A 26154-nucleotide genomic window follows, 5' to 3' on the forward strand; every position below is an offset into this window, starting at 1 on the left:
TTCAGTCCATGAAATAAGTTTTACAAGCCGAAATCGGTAAATATACCTTAATCACGTACAGACCAATCAAAACTTTTCGCCCGACTGCAACATGGCAGACCATGCAAAGCAAAGGAATTAGTAGGCACTCTGAAGTTCTGTGATCAGAGACCAAAGATTAGCATCCAGGTAGAATAAAAATGAATGGTGCCAACGGCGAAACCTCACTCGCAGCATTTTTTTTTTTCACCATTACGTATAAAATGGGACGTACTTCGAAGGAAAGTCTCAATGTCAGGTAATGTAGGTGCTAGAGTTGGGCAACACAGTGTCAGGTAATATAGGTGCTAGAGTTGGGCAACACGATTCTTTTTCCTAATTCGATTCCTACGATTCAATCTCATATTACGAATCGATTCCTACGATTCTTTCACGATTCATTCTAGTATGCAATGGAACGATTCTTACGGAATGCAATAAGTTCTACATCTTACTCACAGATGGCAGGACACGTCTAAAATTGTCAATGGGGCTAGAATCAAACTGTGTCATGATAAGATATGCCAGAAATTGTTTATTTATGAGTAAACATGCATATGACGTTACAAGTGTGATTCTCGATTTATACGTGCAATACCTTAATTGATGAAAGATCACGTTTGATTTGATTGCACCTATTGTTTTATTTCAGTATGCCAGGAAAGAGGAGTCGATTTGTGCGAAAGGTGGTGCAAAATTACGTGGTATGCCAGTTTGGTTGTGTGGCTTCAACGTATCTAACTACAGACGTCTGTTTTATAGTAACAAAATCTAGAAGTGAGGCAGACGTGGTTTGGCTCATATCATCCTAAGTTTTTCTGTGCTAAGATGTCTTTCCAAGTCCACATCACCCTTTAATTCATAACGCAGCTGACAGCCCTCCCACACAGCAAATTTAGCTTAACTTTCATTTCTTCTAAATACAAAGCATAGGTATTTTGCTTTTAATTTGTCTGAGAACTTGCCACTGTCACTACTATTTACGTGAGAAGACGACATACTTCTAAACAGTAGGATTCAATCATATAAAGCAACATTACTTCAGTAAAATTTAATATGAATCTGAAGACGATAACATTCGAAAACTCGAACTTGAAATTATTAATTAAAAAGCTTTTGTTTAAAGACGGTATTACACGGCGATCCGTCAAGAAAGGTATTGGTTAGAGAGCCTATATTCTCTCTATATGGCTCTGTAATATTGGCCTAGTGCGACAGCCATTTAGTGGCGGCACTGGTGGAACAGAATTAGGAAATTAGCAGTGAAGTAATGTCGCGATATACGATTGTATCCTACACTTTAGAAGTATGTCGCCTTCTCACGTAAATAGTAGTGGCAGAAGCAAGTTTTCAGACAAATTAAAAGCAAAATACCTATGCTTTGTATTTCGACGAAACAAAAGTTAAGCTAAATTTGCAGTGTGTGAGGGCTGACAATTGCTTTATTATGAGATATAAGGTGCTGTGGAGTTGTAAAGAGCACAGAAAAACGTAGGATGATACGAATCCGCGCATATGCACTATATAGGGATAGTAAATGGGAAATGCATTTACGCTCGTTCCCGTAAGCCACCGCCAAGTGTCAGCTTGGTTTTCACGAGTAATATTACGGCACACGAACTTCGTTTGTTCGTTCCGAGATTCCTTTGTTCACATGCATCCTCCACTTGACTGCCATCTGGTGGTCGTAATCATTCGGCAGGACTCGGCATGATTCGGAAGTTGCCTTCGAAGCATAGAGTACTAAGAATCGATGAATCTTTGGAACTTGGAATCGTCACTACTCTGCAACCCCCATACAGGCTTTTCACATGTTTCTGACCACCCTGTCAGATGATTTATTGCATGAATAGAAAAACGCAAGTTTCATTCAGGTATTAGAATAGACAAAGGGATTACTATGAGTTCTGCTTTATGTACCGATGACGGCACAATTTTAACAGAGAAAGAGACTGATCTGCAAAAACAATTTTACCTTCTAAGTAGAATGGCCGTACGATGGGACAGTACCTGCTAAGAAAATTGAAACAACGGCTTTTACAGCAAGAGGCGCAGAGAACAAAAGTAGTGGTCAACAGTACCGTAGTAGGACAAGTCAGCCATTTCACTAATGTGAGACGTGATATCTCATACGAGCATGATAAAGATATAGACAAGGAAGTAGCAAAATTTGGAAATCTGTGTGAATCCATAACAGGTGCCTTAGAAACAAGACACGAAACATAGCAAGAATGAAGTTTTGGCAGTCGACACATTACCCTGCGGAAGTGAGCCGTGGGACATTTACAAATGGCAAGAAAGTGGGACTGAGGCAGATGACATGAGAGTTCTTAGAGCTGTAAAATTCTGTACCAGAGCAGACATTAGGAAAGAATTAAACACATTTAACGTAAGAAACAAAACTGAAGACAACAAAGGAAAGTGAAATGATAATTAAATCACGAACCTAATCTGTCGACAGGCGTTGATATACACCATCGGGGACAGTTGAAAATGTGTGCGCCGACCGGGACTCGAACACGGGATCTCCTACTTACATGGCAGACGCTTTGTCCATCTTTTTTTTTTTTGTTTTTTTATAAGTGCTCTACTAATTTTTTTTTAAGAAAACAAAAAAAACAACCTCTTGGGTATGAAAATAAAAGACGACGTTCTTCATAAAATAACACAATATCCTTTGAAAACGTAAAACATAAAAGGTAGCTATATTTCCGCAACGGCCTTCTTTTGTATTTTTATGTTTTTTGTTAACATAAATGAGTATACAGTCTCACCATCAGCAGCATTTTTTTTTTTTTTTTTGAGCACAAGAGAAAGAAAACAAATAGGCTGCAGATAGAGAGCTATGTGTGAAAAGGATAAGCATGTGTAAGGAGAAAAAAACTTAGAAGAGGAGGAGAAAAGAGAAGTGAAATAAAATAGGAATACCTTCCGCGCCATGCTCCACTTTGGCGCGCCAGCAGAACAAAATGCATTCTATCATTGACCATTGAAGGGGAACGTGGGATCGTCCAGTCTCGGCTGGCACGGTTCATTGAGATTCCAGCTTTGAAGCGGGTTGGTGAAAATGCTCTGTAAATAGTTCGCGAAAGTGGCACGATAGTGTCGATGCCGGCGAAGGGTGTGGTGATATACTTGGACGCGTGTCCAAAAGTCCGCCGGATCGACGATGTCGTCCCGGAAGAGGTAGTTGACAGCCATGCCACTGGTCCATGTGATGGCGTGCCACTTAGCCGATGGAAAGTACGTCGTGTCGGGATATATATCATCATAGTGGGAGAAACGTGATGTGGTGGTACTCGGAGGTAGAAAGCCACAATCTTCTGTACGAGGGTCCAGACAGCTGCTGCCGGCCCACACTCAAAACGATGTAAATCTGTATCTTCGACATTGCACTTGAGGCACAGGGGTGAGTCCACCAGTGCGATGCGATGCAGTTTCTGTCTTGTAGTATACTTGCCGTTGACGAGAAGGTACCACATAGAGGTGGTGTCAGTGGTGTGATATGGTTGGTGGATCGCTTTCCAAACTGTAGGCCATGAAATCCGGGGGTGACGTGTTTCGACGGGGTTGCGGGGTGGAGACTTTCGCAGAAGGCGGTAGATGTCGCGGGTGATCGTCTTCCTGGTCCTGGGGAGCTCGGTGCATATGTAGCTGTACTTCAAAAAGAAACGGCCGATATGTGACATTGGAGGAGGGATGTGTGCCAAAGACGTCGGTGGGCGTCTCGAAACAGGTGCGAGCTCGGTGGTCAACATTCCAGTAAAACTAGCATTTTGGCTTTTCCATAACCGGAGCACAGTATTGGTGTAAAGTGCCGTAGTCCTGGCTCTCACATTAACCAGATCGTGGCCACCATCCCGCTTCGGTAAGGTGAGAGCTTCATACTGGACTTTGACGATGTGTCCAGAACAAATGAAATAGCCGAATGCCGCCTGTAACCTGGCCGCCATTGTCGCAGTGATGGGCAGAATCCGCGCTATATGGGGTATCCGAGCTGCCAGATGGGTATTGACGAAGGTGACTCTCTGGCACATATTCAGCGGGCGTAGTAGTCCATCTGAGCCAGTGAGGGCACAGAGGATAATGCGACTTTAGGGATTTATCCCTTGCACGCTCCCCGTAACACCGACGTTCCCAACTTAATGTCTACATTGCTCGAACTCTTACGGGACTCGTTAAGATTGTCTGCCGCGAGTAATGAGTGTAATGGGCAGGGGCACCACGAATGTAGTGTGTGGACATTATTGAATTGAATTGAGGGAAGGCCAATGAAGAGTTGGACACATTAACAGGCAAAATGGTTCAAATGGCTCTGAGCACTATGGGACTTAACATCTGAGGTCATCAGTCCCCTAGAACTTAGAACTACTTAAACCTAACTAACCTAAGGACATCACACACATCCATGCCCGAGGCAGGATTCGAACCTGCGACCGTAGCGGTCGCGCGGTTCCAGACTGAAGCCCCTACAACCGCTCAGCCACATCGGCCGGCTAACAGGCAAAGGAAAAATAGTTCAAGTGATGAAGAAAAAAAGAAGAAGATGGGCACTATTATACACTCCTGGAAATGGAAAAAAGAACACATTGACACCGGTGTGTCAGACCCACCATACTTGCTCCGGACACTGCGAGAGGGCTGTACAAGCAATGATCACACGCACGGCACAGCGGACACACCAGGAACCGCGGTGTTGGCCGTCGAATGGCGCTAGCTGCGCAGCATTTGTGCTCCGCCGCCGTCAGTGTCAGCCAGTTTGCCGTGGCATACGGAGCTCCATCGCAGTCTCTAATACTGGTTGCATGCCGCGACAGCGTGGACGTGAACCGTATGTGCAGTTGACGGACTTTGAGCGAGGGCGTATAGTGGGCATGCGGGAGGCCGGGTGGACGTACCGCCGAATTGCTCAACACGTGGGGCGTGAGGTCTCCACAGTACATCGATGTTGTCGCCAGTGGTCGGCGGAAGGTGCACGTGCCCGTCGACCTGGGACCGGACCGCAGCGACGCACGGATGCACGCCAAGACCGTAGGATCCTACGCAGTGCCGTAGGTGACCGCACCGCCACTTCCCAGCATATTAGGGACACTGTTGCTCCTGGGGTATCGGCGAGGACCATTCGCAAACGTCTCCATGAAGCTGGGCTACGGTCCCGCACACCGTTAGGCCGTCTTCCGCTCACGCCCCAACATCGTGCAGCCCGCCTCCAGTGGTGTCGCGTGAATGGAGGGACGAATGGAGACGTGTCATCTTCAGCGATGAGAGTCGCTTCTGCCTTGGTGCCAATGATGGTCGTATGCGTGTTTGGCGCCGTGCAGGTGAGCGCCACAATCAGGACTGCATACGACCGAGACACACAGGGCCAACACCCGGCATCATGGTGTGGGGAGCGATCTCCTACACTGGCCGTACACCACTGGTGATCGTCGAGGGGACACTGAATAGTGCACGGTACATCCAAACCGTCATCGAACCCATCGTTCTACCATTCCTAGCCCGGCAAGGGAACTTGCTGTTCCAACAGGACAATGCACGTCCGCATGTATCCCGTGCCACCCAACGTGCTCTAGAAGGTGTAAGTCAACTACCCTGGCCAGCAAGATCTCCGGAACTGTCCCCCATTGAGCATGTTTGGGACTGGATGAAGCGTCGTCTCACGCGGTCTGCACGTCCAGCACGAACGATGGTCCAACTGAGGCGCCAGGTGGAAATGGCATGGCAAGCCGTTCCACAGGACTACATCCAGCATCTCTACGATCGTCTCCATGGGAGAATAGCAGCCTGCATTGCTGCGAAAGGTGGATATACACTGCACTAGTGCCGACATTGTGCATGCTCTGTTGCCTGTGTCTATGTGCGTGTGGTTCTGTCAGTGTGATCATGTGATGTATCTGACCCCAGGAATGTGTCAATAAAGTTTCCCCTTCCTGGGACAATGAATTCACGGTGTTCTTATTTCAATTTCCAGGAGTGTATTTTTGCCTTTCTGTTGCTTCTTTTACAGTCAGTTGCTTACCCAAATAAGACAGTGGTGGTTGTTGCCGAAATATCGGATTTTCATGCAGAATTATCGCAACAACTTCATCGAGAACATTTTTCATCAAAGACTATGTGGTCATGAAAGATTAAATTGCTCATAAAATTTATTACTGTTCCAGGACAGAAGTCAGTGAAGTGAGTCCTCCTGAGATCTCCACATCCACCACTGCCCCAAAAACCACGCCTGCCATGTCTTCGACTGCAGCCACTGACCTACAGTATTTGCGTGGTCAACATCAGCGGCAGATGCAGACGTTGTACCACCAGATGAGGCACCTGCCTCCCGAGTACAGTCAGATTCTGAGGGATCAGCTGCAGGAGAAACAACGGCAACAGCAACAGCAGCTGCAACAACAGCAGCTGCAAAAGCAACAACAGAGACGGCAACAGAAGCAGCAAAGGCAGGAACAACAGCAGAAGCAGCGACAACAGCAGGAGCAGCAGCAGAAACAGCAGCAGCTGCAACAACAACAACAACAACAGCAACAACGGAAGCAGCAGCAGCAGCAGCAGGAACTACAAGCGTCTTCCACTGCATACACGTCTGTAAGGGCTGTTGGCAGCCCATACCGCTGGGCAGACATGGGCTCCGGTGTCGAAATCTCCAGCAATGCTATTGATGATGGAATCGTTGTGCAGAGGTTAGTCACCTAGTTCACTATTGTTGTGATGTCACCACAGTCATCACCGTTTCCATGATATTTTTTTCCAGTAACAGTATATACCACAGGGCTCTGCTAATGATATACTGAATCTCTTCTTCAGATCCATAACAGTTTCTCTTATTATAATTGTTATGACACACACATTGGCCGCGCGGGATTAGCCGAGCGGTCTTGGGCGCTGCAGTCATGGACTGTGTGGCTGGTCCCGGCGGAGGTTCGAGTCCTCCCTCGGGCATGGGTGTGTTTGCTTGTCCTTAGGATAATTTAGGTTAAGTAGTGTGTAAGCTTAGGGACTGATGACCTTAGCAGTTAAGTCCCATAAGATTTGACACACATTTTGAACACCATTTTTGGGAGCAGTATTAATCCTCACGAAATTCTGGAACATGAACCGCAGCCCTTAAGTGAATGTTTGGTCCGCTGTGACCACTACTAGAGTAATAGTACTCTAGTTCTTTGATACAGATATAGTGAATGCAGATGTCGCAGAGTATGATGTCGCAGAGTATGCTGTTCGCCGGCCGAAGTGGCCGTGCGGTAAAAGGCGCTGCAGTCTGGAACCGCAAGACTGCTACGGTCGCAGGTTCGAATCCTGCCTCGGGCATGGATGTTTGTGATGTCCTTAGGTTAGTTAGGTTTAACTAGTTCTAAGTTCTAGGGGACTAATGACCTCAGCAGTTGAGTCCCATAGTGCTCAGAGCCATTTGAACCATTTGAAGTATGCTGTTCACGAAATTCCGCTACAGATCCGACGCTTGGGTTTCTCTTAACAAAATGGCGCTTCGCCGTATTATGCGCATCCTGTTTGTGTTTACTTCGGCCAAACATTTCCCGGTAGATTGAGCAAGTGTGGTGGACCATTGCGCTGCCCTCCACATTCACCTTACTTCACATTCTATGATTTTTAGTTCTGGGGAACGATCGAGGAACATGTGTACAATACGAAAATTAACAACGTCAAAGATCTGAAAGATCAAATTGCTTTTTCAAAGGCGACGAATCCTATGAGAGTACCTGAATTTCCCCTAAATCTTACTTCCGTCATCAAATGCAACCTCAGAACTGTCTCTCTCTTGCCTTTACCGTTTACAAAGCCAACTATTCTCATCTAACAGATCTCAGTTTTATTAACTTATTTTCTGGACATTATTATTCTCTGTGGTTTCAACGTATGATCTGTTAGCTGATTGTCCGATAGTTCTATACCTTTATTATGTATGAGACGATGTGGATGATATTTTTCCGAAAGCCCGTGGTAGATTCTACAAATAAACTTGGATAGTTGTTTAGTTGTCACTGTCCTAAATGAGTTACGAAATTCCGAAGGAAGATAGAAATATTCTACTTTCCACTTTATTTGAACGCCAGTCTTTCAGACCTCTGTTAAGCGCTGACTCTACTATGAGATCCCCAATGTCTTCCATATGGTCTTCATTTCTTCATTTCTTCTTTTATCACGTCCTGAGGTAGTTGTTCCAATCATGTATATATGCTTTTAATTGTACCGAAGGCTGTCTCTTTTTTATAAAAAAAAAGAAAAAGAATAAACCGCCATTTGACTGTGTATTACGTTATTTATCTTTTGTACTATCTAGATTTAGGCTTTTATGCCATTATCAAGTACAATGCTGAAAGTTCTTAGATCATTAAAATGTCATACATGTTAAGGCAGTCCAAAGCAGGAATAAGAGCCGTAATCTAGATAGTAAAGGAGATATATACAGTAATAGGGAGACAAATGGCTGTTTACTCCTTCAAAAAATATTACATGATTGTAGTTCAACACCATCGAAAAAACGTTTTCTTTATTTTTCTATTTTTTTTTACACTTGTAACGTTTTGGAGTCAGAACAACAACTGTGTAAGCTGTAAATACTTTTGGTTTAATGTTGCAATCTTATCACAGAAATACAATGTGTCAGATGTCAAACGAACGCATCTCGTCCTCAGAAAGTGAAATAGTCCTAAACACAACAATGGTAAATTTTAACTAGAAGTTTCGTTACAAAATTATTCTTACGACTACGTCATGATGTTGGCGAGTACTTCGATAAATCATCCGATTCTGGTTGAAGTTCGGTACTATTGGGATGACAATCAAGTCTATGGAGGACGGTTAGTTTTGTGACAAGTTGAGCAAAAGATTACCCAAGGTCGCTCCAGTTTACAGTGGACACTGGCTGGTGAACCAACAAGTTTACTCTTCTGCTCGCGGTATTTACCTTAGCTGTGATGATCTGTCGTCTGCATGGCTGCTCTCATCCCCTGAAATTCCTATAAAAACTAATTAAGCCTTTGCTGATTTTTCCAGCAGAACTCTCCCTATGTTTCTCGTTATGCGAGATAACATGTACTCATCCCTATGAAACCTTCCCGTCTCCTCTATATTTTTTTCCCTTCTACAATAACCTATGAAACCATCTCTTGCTTAATAATAACACATGAAATCTTCCCTTTGAAATTTATTCTCTTTCTCAATCTTTGCATACAAATTTAATTGCTGCGTATTAAAAGAAATTTTCTGATTATTTCGACGAAACATGGAATGTGTCGTCGTCGTGGCCCTTAGTCGTTATCTGCAATAACCCAAAGCTGTTCCTTACCTTTTTTACTGTTACTGGATCGCCATCTGACTGCTACATCGAACTGCGACATGAATATACTTACTCTGGTTTACTATACTCTATTAACTGCTGGTGGGCTCTCATAATAAGTGGCTGTATTTATTACCAAAGCTGACGTTATTCTTTATTAGCAAAGGTGACGTTATTCTTTAATTAATTTGACTGAAGTTACGTAATTCATAGTTACATTTTTTCTTGAGAACAATAAAATTTTTGCAAAGTTTTACGTTGATGGTTTTTGGGATGGATTATAATCAGTAATGCAACATTGTTGGCAAAAATTAATTATATTCTGAAAACGCTTCAAATATTTACTGTTGGTTATGAAATGATTTTACAAACATTCAAATGGGACTTACTTTTAACAATAATCTTAGAACTAGCATTGCGCAAACAGAACTTCAGTAGTCTTGAATTTTGCAAAGAAAATAATTCAATAATATTAGTTCCTCTCATGATAATAATTAGTTGGTGTCTCTGTACATCCGTTTATAATCTCTTGTAAATCATAGCTGGTGGCTGGCAGTCACACTGCTCCTCTCAACCTCTCGCTTCAGACTTGCTACCGACTCGCTTCACATCTCGCTTACTACTGACTTCCAACGAACGCTAAAGTGCGGTCTCTCCTGCCAACAATGCTTTCTGGTGCAGACAATCCCTGGTGCCATAACAAAATGTATCAATGCGCGGTCTTTCCCGCTCTTTTCTTAATATGTATCCATACGCAGTCTCTCCCGCCCTTTTTTAAATTATATCAATTTGCGGTCTCTCTTGTCAACAGTACTTTGGTGCAGACATTCCCTGCTACCACAATTATTTCCAACATGACAAATATTAATATTCCTACTTAATCCTATTAATATAATATAAACATCTTTCATAAATTGTGGTTTCAGAATAGACAATAGAAATATACACGTCTTACACCTAGTCTTGGAATATGGCGACACGTACGAGCCCGGCAGGAGCAACGTGCATATTAAAATGCACTCATCAGTCCTCGCAAGGACAATTAACTAACTGGCTGGTTTGGTTCTCCACAGTTTGAGCTCACCGACGCTGCAGCTAATTTCTAGCTGAATGTCAGCCGCAGTGAACACAGTGTTCACTCAAATTTCTCCTCTGCGTCGTACAGAGCATTATGTGCTCCATTGTACACTTGACGCCAGTTCAGAGAAGAGCCCTCTACGTCTACAGAGCGTTATGTGCTCTATTCTGCACTTGACGCCAGTTCAGAGAAGAGCCCTTCAAAATTTCCCTCTCGTCTTTATCACAGCCGAACTGTCTCCCCACTTGGGATCTTTCGCTATCCACGTCACAGCTCTTTTCGACCAATAGGAGCGTTCCTCTTATTTTGTGGAAACACTCACTGCCAATCGCAAGGGCCCTTCCATTGAACTGCGTCGAAATCTCGGCACTTTGCTCCTTCCTAGTTTGTTTCTGCCAATCGGACGTTTTGTGCCTGCTCCAGACGCCTAAGAGTTACATGCATACTTCACGCCCCCTAAGAGCTCTTTGTGGTGCTTCCCGTGGTGCGGCCTCTGCTGGCTTCCACATAAAACGTGTCTTCTCGCTTCTTGTTTCACCTTCTGCTCATTGACATGGATTATATAGGAGCAGTGTGTTAATACCGTCGATTGAGTGCCATCCCTTTTGCATTACATACTTACAGGCAAACCTGCTGACGACCGCCGAAGAAGTTAAGTGTCATATTCACCTTCCCGTTACAATGTATGAAACTCTTATGTAAGGTGCCAAATTGACCTTCATTTATTCGGCCACCTTACACACTGAGCTAGTCCATCTGACGAACATCTCATTTTTGATGACTTTGCACTTTGGCTGCTGCCATTTCTGCCTAGGCTTCCCTGCGCTTCCAATTTGTTTCATTCCTAATTGACGTATATTGTTGAACTCCTTTCTTTTTTTTAATTTTTTTTCTTCTCTCTTTCGTCGATTAGTAGAAGAATTTCTTCTGTTACCCAAGGCTTCACCGCTGTTACCTCCTTGTTCCTATGTTTGCACCTCCAACTTACGTGGTTGCGCTTGTTACAGATGCCCATTCGTCGTCAACTGAATAGTCTACTGTGGTCATCATTATCGCAACACTTACAGCTCTAGAGAATTTATAATATACCTCATCATTCCTCGATACTACAGCATCACATTTCTTTCCACACTTATTCTGCCGGACGATTCTCTTCAATTTCATCCTATTCTTCGTTATTACTAAATAGTGTTCTGAGTCTATATCTGCTCCTGGGTCCTCCTTACAAACTAATAAATGATTTCAGGTTATCTGTCTGACCATGACGTAATGCACATGGAATCTTCTCCTATCTCCAGGTCTTTTCCGAGCATATCTGATCTTCTTATGATTTTTGAACAGCATATCCCGTATAACTGGCTGCAATTTAGTCTTCCTCCTCTCTATTACTACTATAGAGCCCATATTCTCCCATAACTCTTTCGTATGTTCTCTTCCTTACAGTGTTCCAATCACCGATGTTTATTGGATTTTCATCTCCCATTATACACTTAATAATGTGTTCAATATCACTTTCTCTAGCTCTTCATTTTCTGCTGGGAAAGATGACGTATATACCTGAACTATCATAGTCGGCATTGGTTTGCTGTTGACTCTGACGAGAACAAACCTGTCACTGAACTGTTCACAATACTCACTCTCTGCCCTACCTTCCTATTCATAACGAATCCTACTCACTTTATGCCATTTTCAGCTCATGTTTATATTGCACCATATTCGTCTGACCAGAAATCCTTATCTTGAGCTATCTCATTTCACTAACACCCACTGTAAGTAGGCTGTTTATGTTTTCTTATTGGCAACGTTACGTAGCGCTCTGTATGAAAATCACTGGCTGTGCTGTGTGCAGTCTGTGGCCAGTTTGCATTGTTGTCTGCCATTGGAGTGTTGGGCAGCTGGATGTGAACAGTGCGTAGCGTTGCGCAGTTGGAGGTGAGCCGCCAGCAGTGGTGGATGTGGGGAGAGAGATGGGTGAGTTTTGAAATTTGTAAGACAGGATGTCATGAACTACTATATATATTATGACTATTGAGGTAAATACATCATTTGTTCTCTATTAAAATCTTTCATTTGCTATGCCTATCAGTAGTTAGTGCCTTCCGTAGTTTGAATCTTTTATTTAGCTGGCAGTAGTGGCGCTCGCTGTATTGCAGTAGTTCGAGTAACGAAGATTTTTGTGAGGTAAGTGATTTGTGAAACGTATAGGTTAATGTTAGTCAGGGCCATTCTTTTGTAGGGATTTTTGAAAGTCAGATTGCGTTGCGCTAAAAAATATTGTGTGTCAGTTTAAGCACAGTCATGTATAATTGTTCAAAGGGGACGTTTCACCACTATATCTAGTCTGAACGTTTTCATTTTCCTTTTCATATTTTCTAGCTTTCGCACCCCACTCAAACTTCTGGCATTCCACGTTCCAATATGGAGAATGTTGCCCTTTCGTTAGCGATTCGTTCTTTGGCGAATGGTTAGGTCACCCTTGACAGTCCTTTCCAGGAAATCCGAATGGGAGACTACTACAGAATCTTTTGTCAAGGGAAAAATTGCGATAAAGTTGTTTCGTGGATGTTAAAAAATGGAAACGTAACAACATTCTTATTGCCAATGTCTGCAACAGCTGCAGTAGCATCAGCTGACACAACTATCTCCATTTCTACAGATAACAGATACATTTCCAGGTCTGATCGTACTTTACCAAAAGAAAAATATTTTCTGGCTCCAGGCAAAAATCTGCCAAAGCAAAGTAATATCAGTATCAGGAAATCTATATTTTTACACTTCTCCCGCACTCCAGACACAATGCAGGCACATGGATTAGAATTAAGCTGCTTCTGGCAAAAATTAATATGCAGAATCCTAGAAGAAAAAGCGCACTTCACAATGTAACAACTACCCATTATTCAAGGTATAAGAAATCATAGGCGTTACTTCATAAAACGGAAAACGTGACATTGCCACTGAAGAGCCAGAGAAACTGGTACTCCTGCCTAACATCGTGTAGGACACCCGCGAGCACGCAGAAGTGCCACGACACGACGTGGCATGGACTCCACTAATGTCTGAAGTAATGCCGGTGGGAACTGACACAATGAATGCTACAGGGCATCCCAGGGCAATCCGTAAGAGTACGACGGGGTGGAGATCACTTCTCAACAGCACGTTGCAAGGCATCCCAGATATGAGCAATAATACTCATGTCCGTCGGAATGCAGAATAGACATGAATGGATGCAAGTGATCAGACAGGATGGTTATGACCTGTCACCTGTCAGAGTCGTACCTTAAGGTATGAGGGGCCCATAACACTCCAACTGCACACGCCCCACACCATTACACAGCCTCCATCAGCTTGAACATGCCATGGTGACATGCAGGTCGCATGGATTCATGAGGTTGTCTCCATACCCGTACGTCCATCCGTTTGATACAATTTGAAACGAAACTCGTCCGACCAGGCAACATGTTTCCAGTCATCAACAGTCCAACGTCGGTGTTGACGGGCCCAGACGCGTAAAGTTTTGTGTCGTGCAGCCATCAAGGGTACACGAGTGGGCCTTCGGCTCCGAAATTCCTTATCGATGATGTTTCGTTGAATGGTTCGCACGCTGACACTTGTTGATAGCCCAACATGGAAATCTGCAGCAATTTGCGGACGGGTTGCACTTCTGTCACGTTGAACTATTCTGTTCAATTGTCGAAGTTCCCATTGATGCAGGATCTTTTCCCGGCCGCAGAGATGTCAGAGATTTTATGTTTTACCGGACTCCTGATATTCAGCTCTCCATGCTACTCTATCCTGTGCAAGCTTCTTCATCTCCCAGTACCTACTGCAACCTACATCCTTCTGAATCTGCTTAGTGTATTCATCTCTTGGTCTCCCCCTACGATTTTTACCCTCCACGATGCCCTCCAATACTAAATTGGTGATCCCTTGATGCCTCAGAACATGTCCTACCAACCGATCCCTTCTTCTGGTCAAGTTGTGCCACAAACTTCTCTTCTCCCCAATCCTATTCAATACTTCCTCATTAGTTATGTGATCTACCCATCTAATCTTAAGCATTCTTCTGTAGCACCACATTTCGAAAGCTTCTGTTCTCTTCTTGTCCAAACTATTTACCGTCCACGTTTCACTTCCATACATGGCTACACCCCATACAAATACTTTCAGAAATGACTTCCTGACACTTAAATCTATACCCGGTGTTAACAAATTTCTATTCTTCAGAAACGCTTTCCTTGCCATTGCCAGTCTACATTTTACGTCCTCTCTACTTCGACCATCATCAGTTATTTTGCTCCCCAAATAGCAAAACTCCTTTACTACTTTAAGTGTCTCATTTCCTAATCTAATACCCTCAACATCACCCGACTTAATTCGACTACATTCCATTATCCTCGTTTTGCTTTTGTTGATGTTCATCTTATATCCTCCCTTCAAGACACCATCCATTCCGTTCAACTGCTCTTCCAAGTCCTTTGCTGTCTCTGACAGAATTACAATGTCATCGGCGAACCTCAAAGTTTTTACTTCTTCTCCATGAATTTTAATACCTACTCCGAATTTTTCTTTTGTTTCCTTTACTGCTTGCTCAATATACAGATTGAATAACATCGGGGAGAGGCTACAACCCTGTCTTACTCCCTTCCCAACAACTGCTTCCCTTTCATGTCCCTCGACTCTTATAACTGCCATCTGGTTTCTGTACAAATTGTAAATAGCCTTTCGCTCCCTGTATTTTACCCCTGCCACCTTTAGAATTTGAAAGAGTATTCCAGTCAACATTGTCAAACGCTTTCTCTAAGTCTACAAATGCTAGAAACGTAGGTTTGCCTTTCCTTAACCTTTCTTCTAAGATAAGTCGTAAGGTCAGTATTGCCTCACGTGTTCCAGTATTTCTACGGAATCCAAACTGATCTTCCCCGAGGCCGGCTTCTACTAGTTTTTCCATTCGTCTGTAAAGAATTCGTGTTAGTATTTTGCAGCTGTGGCTTATTAAACTGATTGTCCGGTAATTTTCACATCTGTCAACACCTGCTTTCTTTGGGATTGGAATTATTATATTCTTCTTGAAGTCTGAGGGTATTTCGCCTGTTTCATACATCTTGCTCACCAGATGGTAGAGTTTTGTCAGGACTGGCTCTCCCAAGGCCGTCAGTAGTTCCAATGGAATGTTGTCTACTCCGGGGGCCTTGTTTCGACTCAGGTCTTTCAGTGCTCTGTCAAACTCTTCACGCAGAATCGTATCTCCCATTTCATCTTCATCTACATCCTCTTCCATTTCCATAATATCGTCCTCAAGTACATCGCCCTTGTATAGACCCTCTACATACTCCTTCCACCTTTCTGCTTTCCCTTCTTTGCTTAGAACTGGGTTTCCGTCTGAGCTCTTGATGTTCATACAAGTGGTTCTCTTATCTCCAAAGGTCTCTTTAATTTTCCTGTAGGCAGTATCTATCTTACCCCTAGTGAGATAAGCCTCTACATCCTTACATTTGTCCTCTAGCCATCCCTGCTTAGCCATTTTGCACTTCCTGTCGATCTCATTTTTGAGACGTTTGTATTCCTTTTTGCCTGCTTCATTTACTGCATTTTTATATTTTCTCCTTTCATCAATTGAATTCAATATTTCTTCTGTTACCCAAGGATTTCTACTAGCCCTCGTCTTTTTACCTATTTGATCCTCTGCTGCCTTCACTACTTCATCCCTCAAAGCTACCCATTCCTCTTCTACTGTATTTCTTTCCCCCATTCCTGTCAATTGTTCCCTTATGCTCTCCCTGAAACTCTGTACAACCTCTGGTTCTTTCAGTTCATCCAGGTCCCGTCTCCTTAAATTCCCACCTTTTTGCAGTTTCTTCAGTTTTAAACTACAGGTCATAACCAATAGATTGTGGTCAGAGTCCACATCTGCCCCTGGAAATGTCTTAAAATTTAAAACCTGGTTCCTAAATCTCTGTCTTACCATTATATAATCTATCTGATACCTTTTAGTATCTCCAGGGTTCTTCCATGTATACAACCTTCTATCATGATTCTTAAACCAAGTGTTAGCTATGATTAAGTTCTGCTCTGTGCAAAATTCTACAAGACGGCTTCCTCTTTCATTTCTTAGCCCCAATCCATATTCACCTACTACGTTTCCTTCTCTCCCTTTTCCTACTATCGAATTCCAGTCACCCATGACTATTAAATTTTCGTCTCCTTTCACTATCTGAATAATTTCTTTTATTTCATCATACATTTCTTCAATTTCTTCGACATCTGCAGAGCTAGTTGCTGAAATGGTAGTACTGGAAAATCCTCACTTAATCGTACTTCGGAAATGCCGTCGCCGACAATGACACCACGTTCAAACTCACTTAAATCTTGACAACCTGCCACTGTAGTAGCAGTAACCGATGTAACAACTGCGCCAGATAGTTGTTGTCTTATATAGGCGTTGCCGACCGCAACGCCGTATTCTGCCTCTTTACACATCTCTGTATTTTAATACGCATGCCTATGCCAGTGTCTTTGGCACTTAAGTGTACACCAGATACGTAACTTGAAAAAATCACTAATATTTAAGTCCCATTGTAAATAAAATAAAGAGAAATAGTGTAGGAAATGACTCAACGGTATAAGGTGGCCAGCTTGGCACGTTTCAAGGCTGTCATGACAATTTTCGTATTACAGCCACATGTCCCGTGGGTACACATTATTTGCCTCAAATGCAATGGCTTCCATTGCCCTCTGCATCCTTATGCTGCTGGTTATTGCTGATTCTTCCGCCTTTTAGAGGTATTTCCCCCTGCCAGGGGCAAGAGAGTGCCCTGAAGGTCTGTCCTTTTTGACAAGGCCTATGGCAGAACGAGAATGATTCGTTACTAGGGCCGGTTCAAAGCCATAGCCACGCAGGCCACCGCCAAGTTGAGAGGTGCGTCAAAGTGCAAGACTAATATATGCGGCCACCTTACAATTAACGCAGAAAACTGACACGGGTTAAAGTGTAGGAATAAAAACGGGAGAGGTGTGGGGGCGCCAAGTAGTAAGTCACGTGTGTGGTAAAATGTTATCGTACCGGCGCTGCTCCGTACATCTGACGTCTTCGACCGCCATTGCTCAATATGCACGGCAATTATCTTTCTCCGTCCGAACAGGCCTTGGAAGGCCCAACGATATCGACCGGCCGCCGTGTCATCTTCAGCCCACAGGTGCCACTGGATGCGGATACGGAGGGGCATGTGGTCAGCACACCGGTCTCCCTGGCGTATGCCAGTTTACGAGACCTGAGCCGCTACTTCTCAGTCAAGTAGCTCCTCAGTTTGCCTCATAAGGGCTGAGTGCACCCCACTTGCCAACAGCGCCCGGCAGAACGGATGGTCACCCATCCAAGTGCTAGCCCACGCATGGTAATTGGATATTATATTAATCTGCTTCTCCCCCCCTCCCTCCCCTCTCTCTCTTTCTCTCCCCTCCCCCCCCCCCCCGTCACCTTCCTCCCTTTCCCTGTGTATCTCTTATCCCATACGCTCTCTATCTCTGTCATCGTCCCTCTCTGTCCTCATCCTCCTTCCCCTTCCTTACATCCGTTTGCTGTCCCCTTCTCTGGTCAACGCCTCCTCCCCTCCCTTGACCTTATTTATTATTATTGCTGAAAGGAGTCTACTGCGGCACATTTCAATATGGCACTCGAATATACACTCCTGGAAATTGAAATAAGAACACCGTGAATTCATTGTCCCAGGAAGGGGAAACTTTATTGACACATTCCTGGGGTCAGATACATCACATGATCACACTGACAGAACCACAGGCACATAGACACAGGCAACAGAGCGTGCACAATGTCGGCACTAGTACAGTGTATATCCACCTTTCGCAGCAATGCAGGCTGCTATTCTCCCATGGAGACGATCGTAGAGATGCTGGATGTAGTCCTGTGGAACGGCTTGCCATGCCATTTCCACCTGGCGCCTCAGTTGGACCATCGTTCGTGCTGGACGTGCAGACCGCGTGAGACGACGCTTCATCCAGTCCCAAACATGCTCAATGGGGGACAGATCCGGAGATCTTGCTGGCTAGGGTAGTTGACTTACACCTTCTAGAGCACGTTGGGTGGCACGGGATACATGCGGACGTGCATTGTCCTGTTGGAACAGCAAGTTCCCTTGCCGGGCTAGGAATGGTAGAACGATGGGTTCGATGACGGTTTGGATGTACCGTGCACTATTCAGTGTCCCCTCGACGATCACCAGTGGTGTACGGCCAGTGTAGGGAGATCGCTCCCCACACCATGATGCCGGGTGTTGGCCCTGTGTGCCTCGGTCGTATGCAGTCCTGATTGTGGTGCTCACCTGCACGGCGCCAAACACGCATACGACCATCATTGGCACCAAAGCAGAAGCGACTCTCATCGCTGAAGACGACACGTCTCCATTCGTCCCTCCATTCACGCGACACCACTGGAGGCGGGCTGCACGATGTTGGGGCGTGAGCGGAAGACGGCCTAACGGTGTGCGGGACCGTAGCCCAGCTTCATGGAGACGGTTGCGAATGGTCCTCGCCGATACCCCAGGAGCAACAGTGTCCCTAATTTGCTGGGAAGTGGCGGTGCGGTCCCCTACGGCACTGCGTAGGATCCTACGGTCTTGGCGTGCATCCGTGCGTCGCTGCGGTCCGGTCCCAGGTCGACGGGCACGTGCACCTTCCGCCGACCACTGGCGACAACATCGATGTACTGTGGAGACCTCACGCCCCACGTGTTGAGCAATTCGGCGGTACGTCCACCCGGCCTCCCGCATGCCCACTATACGCCCTCGCTCAAAGTCCGTCAACTGCACATACGGTTCACGTCCACGCTGTCGCGGCATGCTACCAGTGTTAAAGACTGCGATGGAGCTCCGTATGCCACGGCAAACTGGCTGACACTGACGGCGGCGGTGCACAAATGCTGCGCAGCTAGCGCCATTCGACGGCCAACACCGCGGTTCCTGGTGTGTCCGCTGTGCCGTGCGTGTGATCATTGCTTGTACAGCCCTTTCGCAGTGTCCGGAGCAAGTATGGTGGGTCTGACACACCGGTGTCAATGTGTTCTTTTTTCCATCTCCAGGAGTGTAATAAGAATATTAACGTAAACTGAACTGAAACTATGATACTATAAACGATGTATATCTCTGATAGGCTTTATAATGCGGATCGCTCACTGTTTACGACCGCGGACCGAAAGATACTGCTTCTGGTCTGAGATTGTAGTGTTTGACTAAGAGAGTGCTGGGCGCACGGCTATAGGTAGCTGTCTGAGAGCGAAAGAGGGTGGAGTAGGCAGCTCTCCACTTGAACATTTAGTTTTCCTCATTTTTTCAGTTCTTCTTCACTAGCCCACCAAGCGCGAATGGTCTTTCTGTTGGCGGAAGGCCGAAATGCCGCTCGGCTGCTCTGTTTCGATGTTCTTCTGCATATACCGTTAGTTTCAGTTCATAACCCGCATCATACGAGTACCTTTTCTCTTTTTTTCCATTGCGAGACTGGGTATTAACAAAACTATTGTACTGTTACCGATAATACAATCACTTTCAGTTCTAGTACACTGGCACCGTAGACTGCAACGACGCGTCATAGGCTAGACCGTGTCCTGGGTTTGTGGTTGGAGGGGGAGAGGGAGGGGGCTAGAGTTAGCAAGCTTGTGAATCCCCACACCTCATGTTCGTCGCATCGGTGCACTTCTGCTGCCAGTTGAATCCAGTGTTGCCAGACAGATTTCCCTCCGCATCGAATATACGGCCATTTTCAAGTCTGGCGTGAATTTCAGATCAACCACTCGACATTTTATGTCAATTTCGATCATATGACACACCGGAATTTTGGCGGCAATTTTTCGAAGAAAAAAGTGCGTCGTATAGTTCGTATAATACGTCAATATCTTGTTTTCACAGGACTTACTTGTAGACTTTGCAGTGTCCTTGTTCGGACTGTAAAGGTACAAACGTGTGAGGCATCCAACTCCCGACCTCCCTATGAGCAATAATTGTCCGTGACAGAAACACGATTCCGTTAAATTAACATTGCGCAGTTTGAATGAACATCATGTTGCATGCTTATTTAATTGGAGATTGCAGTAGTCTTAAGGTGAAGGGAACCCAGATGGCAATAATGGTATTCGTCGTGTGAAAACCGTCTGCCTCTTTTGTTTTCCAGTCATTACACTCCCTCCGACGATGTTACTCTGTAGTTGTGTCCTGCACAATTTTGTGCCATTACACAGGTTTGGTGAATCTACCCAGTAAAATGAGTGCCGAACCAACCAACCCTCAGTGTGAGGCAGTGCAACGCTATTCCAGGTGCACAGAACGAATTTAAAAGATCACTGTGGAAGTATTGTCATCAGGTACTGAACTGATTGACATGCAAGATATCTCTGCCTCCAGGATTAGCTCTCGGATTACCTTGCTGATTTCGTTGACAATTTCGCTTTTTGACGTCAGAATAATCCGTTCCTGTAACCAGTCTGAATTGGTGTAATTTTCGACCATATCCGGATGTAACTCGGTTATGAGTAGTTCAGTTTCTCAACTATATTACACAATTCATGTGTGGTTAGGATGGATACGGGCCTTCACCTATTCGTAAAAGATTTCTGCCCAATTCTTGCCCTCTTACGTCACCGGATACTTCGGTTCTCGTATTTGTTATTAATCAGAATATCTTTACTGCTGCCATACGAGAGACTTCTTTATCCTGGCATTTATTTCATTCGATAGTGTCGAGTTTGGAGTACCCGGCAGCGTTTGGCGAAAATTACCTAACTGTGTTAATAAAACTCCTCCCATTAAACTGGTGCTATCCCCTCTGTCTTGCAGTGTTCTATTTAGTGCCTCTTTCTGTGGGCCATTGTGCACTCGTCCCTTATGATGGCTTTGCACTATTTCAAGTGTTGGGCTTGTGCTGTGCTGATGATTTTAGGCAGTTAGTGTTCAGCTGCGTTTGAAGGTAATTTCAGCGTCGAATGTACTGTACTCTGCCATCTATAAGTGAAGCCTCTATTCCGGACAATGTAAGGACGAGTATTATTCCCTTGGTTCTGCAAATTTCTGCTAGGATTAAGTTAGTTAAAAACGTTTTGCCAGTACCACCAGGGGCATATAAAAATATCATGGCACTGTTTTGGTTGTCATGCTATTCCATTACTGTGTCATGTGCATGTTTTGACCATGATTTAATAGGAGCTTGTTGTGATGGTTTTAGCACCACAAATCTTCGATATTTGCGATTGCAGTCTTTCTCGGCGTATTCCAGTGATGAATACTTCTCGGGTTATCAGCCAAGTTATCCACCACTCAGCTGATAACCCGAGAAGAATTCATCACTGCAATACGCCAAGAAAGACTGCAATCGCATATATCACACCTCTACGGGAGGGATGTCAAGCACAGCTACAATATGCTGCAGAATCTACGAATCAAGAAGAGAAAGCTGCTCAGCAGATTTGCCTTCTTGCTATCGGGATAAGGAAACCACCACTCGGCTGATAACCCGAGAATTCATCATCTTCGATAGTGTAACATTTTCCTTTAATACGAGGGCTATTCGGAAAGTAAGGAACGGTCGGCCGCTAAATGCAAAATACAGTGAAAATCTGATGAAGCTTTCCACAGATGCGTTGGGCACTGTCTCTAGTACGCCCATCGGTGGTATCACGTCGCTCTTTTCAGTTCTGAGCTCACAGTGAGAACGTAAATAGGGCTAGAAATTAGCGTCTCCCGCCAAGTATGAGGGCCTGGCGAAAGATTTCGCCTGAAGCTATGCAATCCACATAACATGACTGTCTTGCGGTTCGTTCTACACGACAATTCTCGGCCGCACTCTGCAGGGGCAATGAAGATGCTCCTGCAGCGTTTTCGATGGGATGTGTTTGACCACCCACAATACAGCCCGTAATTGGCTACCCCTGAGGTTGATCTCTGCTCAAATGAACCGCTGGCTATTAAGCAATATTCGGACGCAGACAACAAGCTGCAGTCCAGAGTAGAAAATTGTCGAAAGGCACTGGCGGCTGTCTTCTATAACGAGGGAATTGAAAAGTTGGTACAACGCTACGACAGATGTCTAAGTCTGAGCGGCAAGTGTGTAGAGAAGTAGCTCGAAGGCCTAGTTTTGATTTTCACTGTGGTTTCCATTTCGCGACCTATCGTTCCTTACTTTCCGAATAGCACTCGTATTTCACGGTTGGCAGCATCAGATTGTCGTCGTGGAGCTGACTGAACTCCAAGTTGTAGTGGCGTTTAGTTCGACACACCTAAACATTTTTGTTCTAGTAATTTCTAGGCATTGTTGGAAATCTCCTCATTGAAGTCCGATGTTCAGTCCAGATTGTGTCGCCGCAGTTCGACGAGGACAATGTTGCTCATACTTCCTCGATATTTCACCCAGAGTCGATCGGGATCTGACGGATTGCACGTAGTTGGAATGATCGCAGACAGTCCCTAACCTGGTTTGCTGTAGCAGTTTGTATTCCTTCGCTCATAGAGCCCAGTGATTGTCGTTTACTAGTAGACCTGGCGTGCTTCTAATATGTTTCACGAATGGAACCATCACAACACTCAATTGTGCAAAACTTGCTGGGACGTGGATAGTGTGAAGCAGTAGACGCAGATGTTAGCACTACATCTGCATCTACATGGATACTCTGCAAATTACATTTAAGTGCCTGGCAGAGGATTCATCGAACCACCTTTTCAACAGTTCTCTATTATTCCACTTTCGAACACTGCGCGGAAAAAACGAACACTTACATCTTTCCACGCGGGCTCTGATTTCCGTTTTTTATTATGATGACCGTTTCTCTCTATGTAGATCGGCGTCAACAAAATATTTTCACATTGGGAGGAGAAGGCTGGTGACTGAAATTTCGTGAGAAGATTCTGCCGCAACGAAGAATGCCTTTGTTTTAGTGATGTCCACCCCAAATCCTGTATCAATCACACTCTCTCCCCTGTTTCGCGGTAATACAAAACGTGCTGCTCTTCTTTGAACTCTCTCCATAATCTCCGTTAATCCTATCTGGTAAGGATCCCACGCCGCGCAGCAGTACTCGAAAAGAGGTCGGATAAGCATATTGTAGGCAGTCTCTTTAGTAGATCTGTTACGTGTTGTAAGTGTCCTGCCAATAAAACGCAGTCTTTGGTTCGCCTTCCCCACAACATTTTGCATGTGTTCTTACCAATTTAAGTTATTCGTAATTGTAATTCCTAGGTATGTAGTTGAATTTACGGCCTTAGATTTGATTTATTTGTCATGTAACCAAAGTTTAACGGATTCCTTTCAGCACTAATGTGAATGACCTCACACTTTTCAATAGTTAGTGTCAATTGTCAATTTTTGCACCATACAGATATCCTTTCTAAATCGTTTTACAGCTGCTTTTGATCTTCTTATGACTGTACTGGACGATAAATGACAGCATTATTTGCAGACAACCTAAGATGGCTGCTCAGATTGTCTCCTAAATCTTTTATACAGATAAGGAACAGCAGAGGGCCTATAACACCACTTCGGGGAACACACTCATTGTTTTTTGGATGTAAAGTGTAGACGCGTCCTACTGTGTTAGCCTTACACACACCGGCATGTCCTTGCAGTGGGGTTCCACATATTCGTGAGGGAAGTGTTTTCGGCGGAGACACTCCATGTGTAGGAACTTGGTACTTCCAAGTACAGTAATATTGTTACAAATGAATCGCTGTGGCAGAGATCGAAGAAGGCTAGAAGGCTGTCATAGCTGTGCGAGCTGTCGGTCCCGTTGCAACTGTTTCGGCTGTTCCTCGAGTGAAATATCGGCTTTGGTCATTTCTTCAAGTGCACGGATAAATGAAAAATTTGCCAAATTGCCTCACTGGTATTGATATGACGACGCGATTGATACTGAAATATTTTCGTCGTGCTTGTTTTCTTCGGTCACTGTAAATATAGCCATATCACCGCCCTTTCTGATATACTTGGATACGTATTTGATAGATTTCACAGAACTAAGAGTATCCTACCTTGAAGTGGGCTGACAAAATTATTTTAAATAGAAGTGGTTTATACGGAACTACCCATGAATTACTTACCTCAATTTCGTTGTGGCAGCGTATTTTAACAATTGCCGTGAAATCGTGGTGTTGTTGTGACCGACGTCTGTATTTCGGATATGCGTCCTGCCCAGTTTGCGTTTCGAAGAGGAAAGATTTCGGTTAATGTTTTGTGCAACTGTCGTGCTTCATGCACGGAGAACCTCCATTTAAAGCGCCACAAGAAACATGAATCGTGTGTTTCTTCAGTACTTCATACAATTCAGGATTCTCTTCAGGATTCGGAAATCCGGCCCTGATGACGTATTTATCGATAAGGTTTTAGTTGCTCTTGAAGCCAAATTACAGTGTCAGAATGCAGGAGTTCTCGTTTCTGTCATTCAGTGGAAGACATCCAGCAGGTAACTACGACAAATATTTAGTGCGTGACGATTGGTTCTAAAATTTTATCTGCTTTTGACGAAATGCTCTGGTAGTAAATTCGTGTTGGCCGGCTGTCTGTGCTATGAACTTATCTTTGATTTTATGCCAAGAAAAGTTACACGTAAATGTTGTAAGTAGAGCAGGTTGACCGTGTTTTCTGACGCAGGTCATCGAATTCTTTTCGTATTCATACAGATGACGTGGATTGCCGATGAATGTGGATGGCAAGATGACCAACTTGCCCACGCTGTCCAAGTTTCTATCACTCATCATGGCGTCGCGTAGGTCTGAACGGACGTATTGACCCGAGAGCAACTTGAGTTGGTTGTAGAAGGCAAATTCCAATTTCTCCGCCTCAGTTTTGGCGTACATATCCACGATAAATTGTTGGAGTAGTTTCTGACAATTCAGAATGTGATTGTATTCATCCTCTCTAACCATAAGTCGACACCTGCAGTTGGATGTTGAAGTGGTGACCATCTTGACCCTGCAAAATATTAGCGGATTCTATAAAGTATCGCAACTACGATGTGTTTCAGCAATGCGTTGCAGTTCGTTGCTGCGGCGTTGTATAATGATATCACGGTGGCTTTATTCGTTGTGTGCAATGACAACTGCAACTTCATTGACCTGAGGTCATTAAATCTGCGTTCATGCTCATCGGCTGGTCGTTTATCAGTCCGAATGGCAACATTATAGTTGTCTGCAACGTTGTTCAGAAGTGTCGAACACGTTGATTAGGGGATTGTAGATATGGAGTAGGCCGACGGCCTTGCCGCAGTGGTAACACCGGTTCCCGTCAGATCGGGCTGGGCTAGCACTTGGATGGGTGACCATCCGGTCTGCCGGGCGCTGTTGGCAAGCGGGGTACACTCAGCCCTTGTGAGGCAAACTGAGGAGCTACTTGACTGAGAAGTAGCGGTTCCGGTCTCGGAAACTGACATGCGGCCGGGAGAGCGGTGTGCTGACCACGTGCCCATCCATATCCGCATCCAGTGACGCCTATGGATTGAGGATGACACGGCGGCCGGTCGGTACCGTTGGGCCTTCATGGCCTGTTCGGGAGGAGTTTAGTTTAGTTTTACTTTTAGATATGGAGTAGACGCTGTAACTTCTGTACGACTGGTCGTCCCTGAATATGTGTGCAGCGCTGATGTAAATCATCTAATTCGAGCTAGACGTCAACAACGAAATATAATTTTACGAATTCTGGCATTTCATTTAGTGTGGGCGTCAGCGACACTAATCGATGATAAACTTGTCCTTGGGTTTTAAACGCCGGCCGA

At 44.7% G+C, this 26154-nt stretch overlaps 1 protein-coding gene across 1 annotated transcript in view; it reads left to right on the forward strand.

Annotated features, from left to right (window-relative positions):
• LOC124716748 (mediator of RNA polymerase II transcription subunit 15-like) overlaps positions 1-26154 on the forward strand; it is an 83004-nt gene that overhangs the window by 11346 nt on the left and 45504 nt on the right. Inside the window, exon 2 of the mRNA XM_047243290.1 lies at positions 6180-6521. Within this exon, the coding sequence (XP_047099246.1) occupies positions 6180-6521 (342 nt within the window). The remainder of the gene's footprint in view (positions 1-6179; positions 6522-26154) is intronic.

This window comes from Schistocerca piceifrons, chromosome 9 (assembly GCF_021461385.2).
Source record: "Schistocerca piceifrons isolate TAMUIC-IGC-003096 chromosome 9, iqSchPice1.1, whole genome shotgun sequence".
Lineage (NCBI taxonomy): Eukaryota > Metazoa > Arthropoda > Insecta > Orthoptera > Acrididae > Schistocerca > Schistocerca piceifrons.